Genomic DNA, 12,160 nt, shown 5'->3' with positions numbered 1-12,160 from the left:
CAATGATTTTCCCAGCCATTCCCAAGGTGGGAAGCTCAGGCACGGCCCCAGCTCTCCAGCAGAGCAGGGACAGGGGGTGCCCAGCGCGGCTGCATCTCCCCCATCCCTCCGAGGGCGGATCGCGGAGGGAGAGCAGCGGAGGCGCCTCCCGGGACTCGCGCCCGCTCCCTCGGCGGCTTTTGCAGCGGCCACGAGGGAAACTTTGCATCCCTTCGGCGGCAGGGACGGTGCGGGGAGGCAGCCGAGTCACCCCCCGGCGCCAAGGGGGGGTGGCCGTGCAAGAGGAGAGGAGGGGAGAGGCAGAGACGCTCCCTGCGCCGTCACCCCCATCCCCTGCCAGCGCCCCATGCCCGCTCCCGCAGCACCGCGGGGACACTCGAGGGGCGGCGATCCTGCAGGGGGGGACCCTGCCGGCCACGGGGACACCTGGGCAAGGAGAGATGTGACAGCCGGGCGGGGAGGGACTGCGCGGCGGCGGGGAGCGGCCGCAGGGACGCTCCGGGATGCGGGGACGCTCCGGGATGCTCCGGGACGCGGGGATGCTCCGGGAGGCTGGCGTGCCCCGGGATGCGGGGTGCTCGGGGATGCTCCGGGATGCGGGATGCTCGGGGATGCTCCGGGATGCTCCGGGCAGCCCTCCCCGTGCCCCGCAGCCCTCCCGCACTTACTCCCGTGCTGCGGTCCAAGGTGCCGCCCGTGGCCGCCGTGAGTTTGGTGGTGTTGAGCCCCACGAGGGAGGGCAGCGTCTGCGACATCCAGTTGGTGATCATGGCCATGGTGCTGAGGACGACTCCAATCTTGAGTAAAGGCACAGACATGTCTGCGGGGGGGGCGGCAGGCACCCTTCATTCTGCACCGGCGCCGGGCTCCATGTCGCTGCCTTCGGGCTGCGCCAGCCGCCCCGCCGCCGCCGCCGCTCGCCGCCGCCCCATCGTCCTCCTCCTCCTCCTCTTCCTCCTCCTCCTCCTCCTCCTGTGCCCTGCCCGGCGCTGTGCCCGCTGTGCAGCCGGAGGAGCGGGGCTGGCTCCCTGCGCCCCAGCCCCAGCCCCAGCCCCTGCGAGCGGCTGCGGGAGGCGGAACCGGGGCGGGACCGGAGCGGGAGGGACGGGCAGAGCCCAAGCAGGGGGGACACTGCGGTGGGAGATGGGCGAGAGGGAGGGGACGGCGGAGTGCGGGGAGGGAGGGGAGAAAAGGGTTTGGGGAGAAGGGAGTGGGAGGGGAGGTTTGGGGAAAGGGGAGGGGAGGGATGGGGAGGGGGAAGAGGTATGGGGAGAAAAGATTTGGGGATGAAAGATCTGGGGAGAAGAAATCTGGGGAGAAAAGATCTGGGGAGAAAAGATCTGGAGAGAAAAGATCTGGAGATAAAAGATCTGGGGAAGGAGGAGGGAAGGGAAGGAGAGAAGAAAAATTATGGGGAAGAAAAGAAAAAAATATGGGGAGGAAAGATTTGGGACAGGGATGTGGAGGGAAGGAGAGAAAAAAGATTTGGGGAGAAAAGATTTGGGGAGACTTAAAAGAATCAGGGAGAAAAGGTCTGAGGAGAAGGGAGTGGGAGGAGAGGTTTGGGAAAAGGGGAGTGGGAAAAGGGAAGAGGTATGGGTAGAAAAGATTTGGAGATAAAAGATTTGGGGAGAAAAGATCTGGGGAAGGGGAAGATAAGGGAAGGAGAGAAAAAAAAATATGGGGAGGAAAGATTTGGGACAGGGAAGGGGAAGGAAGGAGAGAAAAAAGATTTGGGGAGAAAAGATTTGGGGAGAGGTGAAAGGATCAGGGAGAAAAGGCTTGGAGAGAAAGGAAAGAATTGGGGAGAGGGGAGAGATTGAGCAGAGGGGGACAGGCATGGGGAAGGAAGAGAAAGGTTTGGGGGGAGGGAAGAAGATTTGAGGAGATAAATTGGGTGGGGGGAGAGGAATGAGGAGAGAGGGAAAATTAGGGAGGAGGTGGAAAGGGCTTTGGGGAGGTGGTGGAAGGGATTTTGGGGAGATGAAATGGATTTGGGGGGAGGTAGAAGGGGTTTTGGTGAGCAGGTGGAAGGGATTTTGGGGAACAGATGTATGGGTTTTGGGGGGGAGATGGAGGGGATTTTGGGGAGCAGATTGAAGGGGTTTTGGGGAGCAGATGGAAGGGGTTTTGGGGAGCAGATTGAAGGGGTTTTGGGGTGAGGTGGAAGGGATTTTGGGGAGCAGATGGAAGGGGTTTTGGGGAGCAGATGGAAGGGATTTTGGGGAGCAGGCGGAAGGGATTTTGGGGGGGTGCGGTTCCCCCACTGCGGCGTGTGGCGCCCTCTGGCGGCTGTGAGCGGCGCTGCGGGCCGGGGTCGCTCGGTGGTCGCGGGGACGGCGGGGACACGGCGGGGACACGGAGCCGTGCCAGGACCAAGGGGAGCCGGACCCGTTCACCGCAGTGTGGCACCTCTCCCGCACAGACCCGCGGGCTCTGGGTCCCCTGCGGGTCCCCTGCGGTCCCCAGGTCCAAGCGGGCTGGGCTGTCAGAGCATCCCCCACACCCCCGACTGTCACCTCGCCACGTCCTGCCACGACAGCACGAAGGACAAACCAAAGCTCACGGTCAGCCCTGCTCCCGCCTCATTCCCCGCGCAGGAATTGGCTGCCGAGCGATGCAAAGGGCGCACAGCCTGTCCGGCCAGCCTGGAATGTCACCTGGGCTTGGTCACCACTCAGGCGTCCCGAAGCCGCTTGAAGAAGTGCCCTGGTGACTTCAGAAGCCAAACCTCCGACCAGCAGAACTCCACAGCTCCTGCATCCTTCCCTGAGAGAACCTCGGAGCTCCCTGTGCAAAGCAGCACAGAAATGAAGCCCCTGTCCCTCTGCAGAGGACACAAGTGTCACCCCTGCCTTGTGGCACAGCCCCAACCTTGACACGGGTGCAGGGAGCCTCAGCTGCTCCATGGGCTGGCCCTGGGAGCCACCACATTCCCACCAGAGTCTGACCAGCCCAGCCCCAAACCTGAGCCCTCCAGAGCTGCTGTTCCACTGCTGTGAATTGTTGGGGTGGGGGTTTGGTTGCCCCAAAACCTTGACCCACCTCACATCCAGCACCCGGGTGATGTGCAGAGCACATCCCAGCAGGGAAGCAGGAAGGCCCAAAATGCAATCCCTGCTCAGCTGGCCTGTCCCACCTCACCAGGACCTTGTCCCACCTCAGCAGGACCTTGTCCCACCTCAGCAGGACCGTGTCCCACCTCACCAGGACCGTGTCCCACCTCACCAGGACCTTGTCCCACCTCAGCAGGACCATGTCCCACCTCACCAGGACCTTGTCCCACCTCAGCATGACCGTGTCCCAGCTCAGCAGGACCTTGTCCCACCTGACCAGGACCATGTCCCACCTCGCCAGGACCCTGTCCCACCTCACCAGGACCTTGTCCCACCTGACCAGGACCTTGTCCCACCTCACCAGGACCTTGTCCCACCTCACCAGGACTGTGTCCCACCTCACCAGGACCTTGTCCCCTGCTGGGGACGTGGCCCTTGTTGTGGGATCATCCCAGCACAGCCAGGCTGGGCAGAGGGAGCAGGAGCAGGCTGGGGGGACAGGAGCAGCTTCATCAGGCAAAAAAAAAAAAAAAAAAAACAAACCCAAAAATAAATCAAACAAACAAACAAAAAAACCCCAAAAAACCCCACACACTTGGAACAGTTCCACCTTTTAGGAGGAATCCCAAATCCCTGCTCTGCCAGGTGCTTTGCTGTGCTCAGGCCTTGATTGCCCCTCTGATTTCCCACCCCAGTGCTGATATCCCAACAGCCCCAAGGTTCTTTTGGGAACAGAGTTTGTCAGGGAAGTTTATCCCTCATATTTGTCTGCTCCAGACACATACATGGGAATTAATCCTGTGGATATTGCAGTATTTAAATTTAAGAATCTCTCCTGTGCTTTGCTCTGAATAAAAATCCCTCCTGTGCCTTGCCCTGGATCCCAGCTGGGCCGAAACCTCATTTCCCAGCAGGGCAGGCAGGTGATTTCATTCCCATTCCCTTCCTGCTCTGCCATGATTAAAGCTCCTCCAGACAGGGCCAGCAAAGCCCAGAGAGGAGCTGTACCTGTAATAATGGGGGAAAAAGAGAAATCCTGGGGGATTTTCTTTCTTTCTTTCTTTCTTTTCTTTTCTTTCTTTTCTTTCTTTTCTTTCTTTCTTTCTTTCTTTCTTTCTTTCTTTCTTTCTTTCTTTCTTTCTTTCTTTCTTTCTTTCTTTCTTTCTTTCTTTCTTTCTTTCTTTTCTCTCTCCTGTTTGCAGTGTTTATGAAAGAATCAAAAGCAGCATTTTTGGGGGAATTTTGGAATTTGTTTTCTTTTTTTTTTGTTGCTGCCTAGATTCATGGAGTTAAGGAAAGGACATCAAAATGTTCTTCCAGATCTTTTTAAATTTTTTAAATTAAAGACCTTTGAAAAGTCTTAATGCATCAATGACCTGCCAGGAGCAGGAAGGGTCACAGCCCTTCCCCAAGGCATGGCCATGGAAGCTGAGCCCACCCCAAATCCCAGATCTGGTGGAAAAAGAGGCTCCCAGGAGCTGCTGTTCCCCTTTTTAGGGATGCAGGGCTGTGCAGAGCAGGAATTGGAGTTGCTGGTGTGTGATGAGCTGCAGTGAGCAGGACAATGACTTCTGTCACTTTTTCATACAGGTGGGGTGCAAACACAGGAGCTCTGCCTCACCCTGATCATCTACCTGCTTTTAAAAGCCCAGTGTGGCAAAAAAAAAAAAAAAAAAAAAGAATAAACCAACCAAAAATCCAGGGAATTTCATGTGGGAGAGCTGCCTTTCCTTATTCTGCAGCCCAACACAGGAACCAGCATGAAAGCAGCAAGGAAGAGCCTCAGGTGGCCCTCTCTGCCCTGGTGGGGCTTTCCCAGCTGGATTCTGGTCCTTCAAAATCAACTTTTCCACCACCACATCTGCAGGAACCCCTGAAGTGGCCAAGCTCAGCTTTCTCCTGATCACTTTTTTGGTTTTTTTTTTGCATTCTGGGCAGAGAAAGAGCAAGAGCACGGGATAAATCAGAGACCAGGGTCTCCCAAAGGAGCTGCTGCCCCGAAAATTCCTCTGCCGGCAGGGAGAACGTCGCAGACACCTTTCCATTAAAAATCCTTTCCCTAGGATTTCTCCTCCTGAGAAGCTGAGAGGCCTCAGGAACAAAATGCAAACAATGGTTATCTGCTGCTGTGGAATGCAACAGGTGCATCTGGGATTGGGCTCATGTGGTTGTTTCTAATTAATGGCCAATCACAGCCCAGCTGGCTCGGACTCTCTCTCCGAGCCACAAACCTTTGCTATCATTCTTTCTTTTTCTATTCCTAGCCGGCCTTCTGATGAAATCCTTTCTTCTATTCTTTTAGTGTAGTTTTAATGTAATATATATCATAAAATAATAAATCAAGCCTTCTGAAACACGGAGTCAGATCCTCGTCCCTTCCCTCATCCTCGGACCCCTGTGGACACGGCCAGAGGAGAACGCAGAGCTCGGAGCCCGGGGGAGCCCCGCCAGGGTCAGGGTGCGCGACAATCGGCGACAATCGGCGACAATCGGCGGTGGCAGCGCGGGGACACGGCGGTCACTGTCTCCCTCTCCTGGCTGCTTGGAGAAGAAAAAGAGCCCGAATTCCTCTTGCTCCCAAATTTTGCTATGGGGATGATGTGCAGGACAGAGGATTCCTGCTCTAAATAAACCACACAGAGAGGAAAAAGTGCCCCGAATTGCTCTTGCTCCCAAATTTTGCTATGGGATGATGTGCAGGACAGAGGATTCCTGCTCTAAATAAACCACACCCAATCCCTGTTCAAATCTGGGATTTTTAACATTGAATAAACCAGAGAATTCCTGCTCTAAATAAACCACACCCAATCCCTGTTCAAATCTGGGATTTTAACAGTAAATAAACCAGAGAATTCCTGCTCTAAATAAACCACACCCAATCCCTGTTCAAATCTGGATTAAAACTAAAATTATTAAAATCAGGGATTTTAACAGCCCCAGACCTCGCTGGAGCCTTGGGGACAGCTGAGGTGACACCCAGGAGGACGATGCCAGCTGTGCCATGAGCTCAGTGCCCTTCCCACATCAGGGAAAAGGGGTCAGGACTGCAGACTGCAGCACAGGACAGCCCCAATCCTGCTCTTTGAGCTCCTCCTCTCTGTGCTGGACATCTCTGGGGTGGCCTGGACACTCTGGGGCCTGTCCTCTCTGCAAGGACCTGGCTCTGGAATGTCAGGGATCCTCCTGAAAAGCTCGGATTGGGATTTTCCTCCCTCCTGAAAAGCTCGGATTGGGATTTTCCTCCCTCCTGAAAAGCTCGGATTGGGATTTTCCTCCCTCCTGAAAAGCTCGGATTGGGATTTTCCTCCCTCCTGAAAAGCTCAGATTGGGATTTTCCTCCCTCCTGCAGCTGCTGGAGGGGCTCTGAAGGGTCCCCTTGGAGGCTTTGCTGCCTCCAGTGCCTCTTCCCACCCCTCCTGGAGCCCTGATTGGTGCCAGATGCTGATGCCAGGGGCTGTCCCTGTGATGCACCCCTGCCCCAAAGGGTGCAGCTGTGGGGAGGAGAGAACCCCCCAAAAAAACCCCTAAAAAGCACCTGAGGGGCTGTGCCCCCTGGCACTCCTCTTGCTGCCAAATTTTGCTGGGGATGATGTGCAGGGCTGAGGATTTCTGCTCCAAATAAACCACACAGAGAAGAAGAAGTGCCCGAATTCAGAGCCTCTCCTGTGGCTGCTGGGTGGTGCTGGGCACACAGAGGTGCCAGCCCAGCCCGGGGCTCCGAGCCTGCCTCGCTCTGTGCCCTCTGCCCAGCACCTCAGAGGCACCCAGGGAGAGGCCTGGACCCTGCTCTGGGCACAAGGAGAGGGTTTATGAATATATGAATATATAAAAATATGAATAACCCTTCACCCTTCCATTTCTCACCCCTTGCAGCCCGTCCTGGGCAGCCACAGCCCCCTCTGTGCCCATCCCAGCCTTCTGAGGGGCGCCTCAGCAGCTCACAGGAAATGGCACTGAGCTCCCCCTCGGTTTTGGGGGTCACAATTCCAAATATCCCGAGGTTTCTGCCTGGTTTTTGTCACTTTTTTTTTTTGCTGCCACCACTCGCACAAACCTGACTGCAGGAGATGGATGCTGATCACAAGTTTTCCCCTCATTGTGGGAAGGCAGAGATGGACAGAAAATAAAAGGGAAGGGAAGGGAAGGGAAGGGAAGGGAAGGGAAGGGAAGGGAAGGGAAGGGAAGGGAAGGGAAAGGAAGGGAAAGGAAAGGAAGGGAAAGGAAGAGAAAGGAAGGGAAAGGAAGGGAAAGGAAGGGAAAGGAATTTAAGACCTCAAAGGGTGGATGAAGGGGATCCCTGCCAGTTCCTGGTAAATCTGTGTGAGAATTGCGGCTGACTCCAGGGCCAGGCACATTTTGGGATCAGGCAGCCCAAGCTGCTCTGGGAAATGAGCTCCCAGCTCTGGACACTCCCTGCTCCTGCATGAAAAACCCTCTGGAACCTCTCCTTTCCTCTGGGAGCAAGAACTCTGCAAGGGAACGTCCCCTTCACGTGCCCAAAGCTGTGTTCAGCTGAAGCTGCTCTTGTCATTGAGCCCAGGATCTGCAGCAGGTGCCAAGAGCTCAGAACCAGCCCAGGTTCCTGATTTTTGGAGGAGTTTTTTGGGCACATTTCCCTGGGTCAGGCACGCACCTCCAGTCCCTGAGGGAGTTCCCAGGGAAGAATTGTTCTCTGTGCTGCTTTCTAGCAAACACAGCTCTGCTCCTGGCCCTGGGCTCAGTGCTGACGTTGTCCCTCTGTTGTCCCTGCAGGATGGGGAGGGTGGGCTGGCAACAGGGAAAAATGGGTCCGGATCAGGGAAAAAAGGGGGTCCTGAGCAGAAAAAATGGGTCCCTGAGAGGGAAAAGGGGTCCCTGAGAAGGATAAAAGGGTTCCTGAGTAGGATAAAAGGGTACCCGAGCAGGGAAAAAGGGTCCTGAGCAGGGAAAAAGGGTCCTGAGCAGGGAAAAAAGGGTCCTGAGCAGGGAAAAAAGGGGTCCCTGAGAGGGATAAAAGGGTCCTGAGCAGGGAAAAAAGGGGTTCCTGAGAAGGATAAAAGGGTCCTGAGGAGGATAAAAGGGGTCCTGAGGAGGATAAAAAGGGTCCCTAAGAAGAATAAAAGGGTAGGATAAAAGGGTCCCTGAACAGGGAAAAAGGGTCTCTGAGCACAGGAAAAGGGTCCTGAGCAGAAAAAGGGGTCCCTGAGGAGGGAAAAGGGGTCCCTGAGGAGGGAAAAGGGGTCCCTGAGAAGGATAAAAGGGTCCTTGAGCAGGACAAAAGGGGTTCTTGAGCAGGAAAAGGGGTCCCTGAGCAGGATCAAAGGGTCAGGAGTGCAGCTCAAGCCAGTGTGGGGGCTGGCAGCGGGCTCGGTTCCAGGAGAGCAGGAACAACCAGCAGGAGCAGGAAAATCAGCATTCCCAGCTGCTGTGCCCCACATTTGGGGGCTGCTGGCCCCAAGGCACATCTCTGTGTCTCTGCTTCTCCAAGCCCACCTGCCCCTGCCCGCCTGGGGCACCCCAAAAAGCCGCAAATCCCAGATGGGCATTGCTGGGGTGTCCCGGCCTTGTCCCCTTTTGTGGGGAGCTCCAGCAGAGCAGAGGTGACGCTGTCCCCTCCCTGCTCCAGCTTCCCCCAGTGCTCTGCTTAATTGCCTCTGATAGTAATTAGCTTTGTATTAACGTGTGGTGCTAATGCTGATTACAAGGACTGATAACTCCAGCAATAAATACGAGCCAGGGCTGGAAATTACCTCTGTTTTTTTTTTTTTTTTTAATTTTTTATTGGTTCCAGCTGAAGTTAAGCAAGACAAGGCACAAATTGGTTTATGAGGCAGCTGCCTCCTGTTCCAGGCTGCAGATTTGCAGCTTAATCCTACCCCTGTGCACATGTCTGCCTGCCAGGGGGAGGAGGTTTGGGCACCAAACTGGGCACTGGGAAATCCTGCATGGGCAGGAGGCAGCTGGGCTGGGCACTGCAAACAGCCCTGACAGGGATTTGAGGTTCTTTTAGGGAAAACCAATGGGTAAATGAAGATAATTCATATTTTTAGGGGTTTTTTCCCCCTGCAAACAGCCCTGACAGGGACTTGAGGTTCTTTTAGGGAAAACCAATGGGTAAATGAAGATAATTCATATTTTTAGGTTTTTTTTTTTTCCCTCTTGCAGAAGCCCTATAAACGTTTCATGTCAGGAAGGTGTTGCTCCCAGAATTACTGGGGCTGTGGATGTGGGAGCACCCTGCAGCTCCTGAGGGAACTTTGAGGAATTCCAGGAGGTTTTCACTGCAATATCCCAGCAAAAGGACAAAGGGACAGCTCGGACAGACAGACAGACAGCCAGCATCTGGCACCCCAGCCCCCCCTCTGCTGCCTGCCCTGGCTGTCCCACAGCAGCCCCAGGCTCTGCCCTCCTGGCAGATCCTTCCAGAGCAGAGGTTGGCTCTGTCCCCCCATGGGCACCAGGAGAGGTGCCCTGGGTGTCCCCAAGGGGAGGACAGGGACAGGCAGCCCCAGACTTTGCCCAGCACCCCAAACCCTGCACCCCAGCAGGATGGGGCATTGCAGGGTGTGGCTGAGCCGTGGGGAGAGGCCGGGCTGGGCACAGAGCAGCTCAGAGAGGGGAAATGCCTCGTGCAAGGCTCCCCTCAGCCCTGCCAGGGGGGATGGAGGCACAGCACAAACACCTGGGGGGGTTTGGGGGCAGCTCCCCCCTTGTCCCACACAGGTCACCCCACCCCAGCCGGGTCTGGGAGCCCTGGGCAAAGCAGGGCTGCAGCCTCAGCCTGGCATCGCCCCTGTGCCCCCAGCACCCTCCCTGCACCCAGGGGGGCACCCCAGGGTGCTGCAGCACCCACGCCTTGCAGAGAGCCCCAGGGATCCCAGAGCCAGGCCAGGCTGGCCCCTCCAGCCCTGTTTGGGAGCCAGCTCGGTGCCCAGCTCAGTGCCCAGATCTGTGCCTATCTCTGTGCCCAGCTCAGTGCCCAGCTCAGTGCCCAGCTCAGTGCCTATCTCTGTACCCAGCTCGGTGCCCAGCTCAGTGCCCAGATCTGTGCCTATCTCTGTACCCAGCTCGGTGCCCAGCTCGGTGCCCAGATCTGTGCCTATCTCTGTACCCAGCTCAGTGCCCAGCTTTGTCCTCAGCTCAGTGCCCAGCTCAGTGCCCAGCTTTGTCCCCATCTCAGTCCCCAGCTCTGTGCCTATCTCTGTCCCCAGCTCTGTGCCCATCTCTGTCCCCATCTCTGTGCCTATCTCTGTCCCCAGTTTTGTCCCCAGCTCAGTGCCCATGTCTGTCCCCAGCTCTCCCTTCCCTGTGGCCTGTCCTGTCACTGTCAGCAGCAGCTCCTGCACCAGCAGCAAAGCTGAGATCAGCCCCCTGCATGCCCCAGCCTCCCCTCTTGCTGCCCAGGCTCTCTGGAGGGCCCAGCAGAGCCGGCCTGGCACGGAGCAGGGCAGTGCCCGGGCTGGCAGGAGCATTTGGGGCTGGCACCTGCCAGCTGTGCCAGGGCAAGGAGGGCTCTGCAGTGCCAGGCCCAGGGCACCTGCCCAGGTGGGCACTGCAGAGCTGAGAGCAGCCCCAGCAGGGCGGCTCAGCTAAGCCAGGCTTTAGCAGGGGCTCAAACCTCCTGCCACCAGCAGGGCAGGGCTCTCTGCCCAGGATCCGCTGGGCTCCCTGTGCCCACCACGATTTAAAGTTGCTGCCAAAGTTGAGGTGCTGCAGTCACAGAGGAAGCAAGGAGAGGAGAAAAGAGCCAGGCCGGGCAGAAACCTTGGCTTTCCTTTGTTTTCCCTTTGTTTTCCCTTGGTTTCTCTTGGTTTTTCTTTGTTTTCCCTTGGCTTTTCCCTTGTTTGTCCCTTGGCTTTCCCCTTGTTTTTCCCTTGCTTTTCCTTTGCTTTTCCTTTGCTTTCCCTTAGTTTTTCCTTGGTTTTCCCTAGTTTTTCCCTTGGTTTTTCCTTCTTTTCCCCCCTTGTTTCCCCCCTTGTTTCCCCCCTTGTTTCCCCCCTTGTTTCCCCCCTTGTTTTCCCCCTTCTTTTCCCCCTTCTTTTCCCCCTTCTTTTCCCCCTTCTTTCCCCCCTTGTTTCCCCCTTGTTTCCCCGCTTGTTTCCCCCCTTGTTTCCCCCCTTGTTTTCCCCTTGTTTCCCCCTTGTTTTCCCCTTGTTTCCCCCTTGTTTTCCCCTCGGAAAATCCCCCAGAGCCGCTCGATGCTGCCCAGGCCGGCCAGGGGCTGACAGCGCCGGGTGCCCAGGCTGTGCTGTGACCCCTGGGGAAGCTGAAGGGACACTGGGGTGACATCCCTGCCACCCCCCGTGCCCCGTGGCCGCCCCCAGCCGTGCCCAGGTGGGCAGGAGCCGCCGTGCTGGTGGTCCTGGCTCTTTGTCCAGCGCGGCGCATGCGCACCCTCAGCATCCTCACGCACAATGGGCTGCTCTGCTTCTTCCTCCCCACCCCTCCTCATCCCCACAGCCCCCGGATTGCTCGGCTTCTCCCCCCTTTCCCTGCCTGCATTCTGGGCTGCTCGGCTTCTCTCGGGATTTGGGGCAGATCTGGGCTCTCCTTTTGGCTTTGCATCCTCCCAGGAATCCTGGCAGGGTGCAAAGCCTAAAAGGCTCCAGGGGCTCAAACTTCAGCAGCAGGGCAGTGACAGGGAGGGCTTTGTCACTGGGAGAAAGGGAAAAATCATCTCCAGAAAGCAGCCAGGATGAGAGCCCAGCTGCTAATTGCTCCTACACTAAGAAGCCTCCATTCCCCTCCTATTTATAGCTGCTTTTTCTTTCCTTTTTTTTTTTTTTTTTGTGCTTCCAGGCAGCACAACAATTAACCCCACAATCTAGAGCATCCTCTTGCAATTACTTTTTTTCTTCCTCTCCTCAGGGACTGGTGGAAAAAAAAAACCAACAAAAGACAATCGCCCTGCCTGCCTCTCCCCAGTCAGCCTCAAGAAGTCAAATGGAGTTTTAATTCCACTTGCAAGAGACGGATTTTGGGTGCCTCCTTTCCTCCCCCCACAACCCCACTCAGCCTCACTCAGCCCAGGGGCTGGGACAGCAGAGAAAAGCATGGAAATCCAGGCAAAAAAAACCAAAAAAAACCCCAAAAAACCAGCAGGTGGAGTGGAGAGAGGGGGATAA

The 12,160-nt window shown here is 56.3% G+C and overlaps 1 protein-coding gene across 2 annotated transcripts in view; it reads right to left on the bottom strand.

Moving 5' to 3' along the window:
- The window catches only part of OLFM1 (olfactomedin 1), a 36,089-nt gene that overhangs the window by 22,889 nt on the left and 1,040 nt on the right, over nt 1-12,160 (bottom strand). The window contains exon 1 of one of the 2 annotated variants that reach the window (XM_036394032.2): nt 669-934. The exons of the other annotated variant lie outside the window; for it this stretch is intronic. Coding sequence (XP_036249925.1) covers nt 669-818 — 150 coding nt within the window. The 5' untranslated portion in view covers nt 819-934. Of the gene's footprint in view, nt 1-668; nt 935-12,160 lie in introns of those variants that run through there. 2 annotated transcript variants of the gene reach the window in all.

Source organism: Molothrus ater, chromosome 20 (assembly GCF_012460135.2).
Source record: "Molothrus ater isolate BHLD 08-10-18 breed brown headed cowbird chromosome 20, BPBGC_Mater_1.1, whole genome shotgun sequence".
In the NCBI taxonomy this organism is placed as follows: Eukaryota; Metazoa; Chordata; class Aves; order Passeriformes; family Icteridae; genus Molothrus; species Molothrus ater.
The sequence above is the reverse complement of the archived record's forward strand: the minus strand, read 5'-3'. Positions and strand labels throughout refer to the sequence as shown.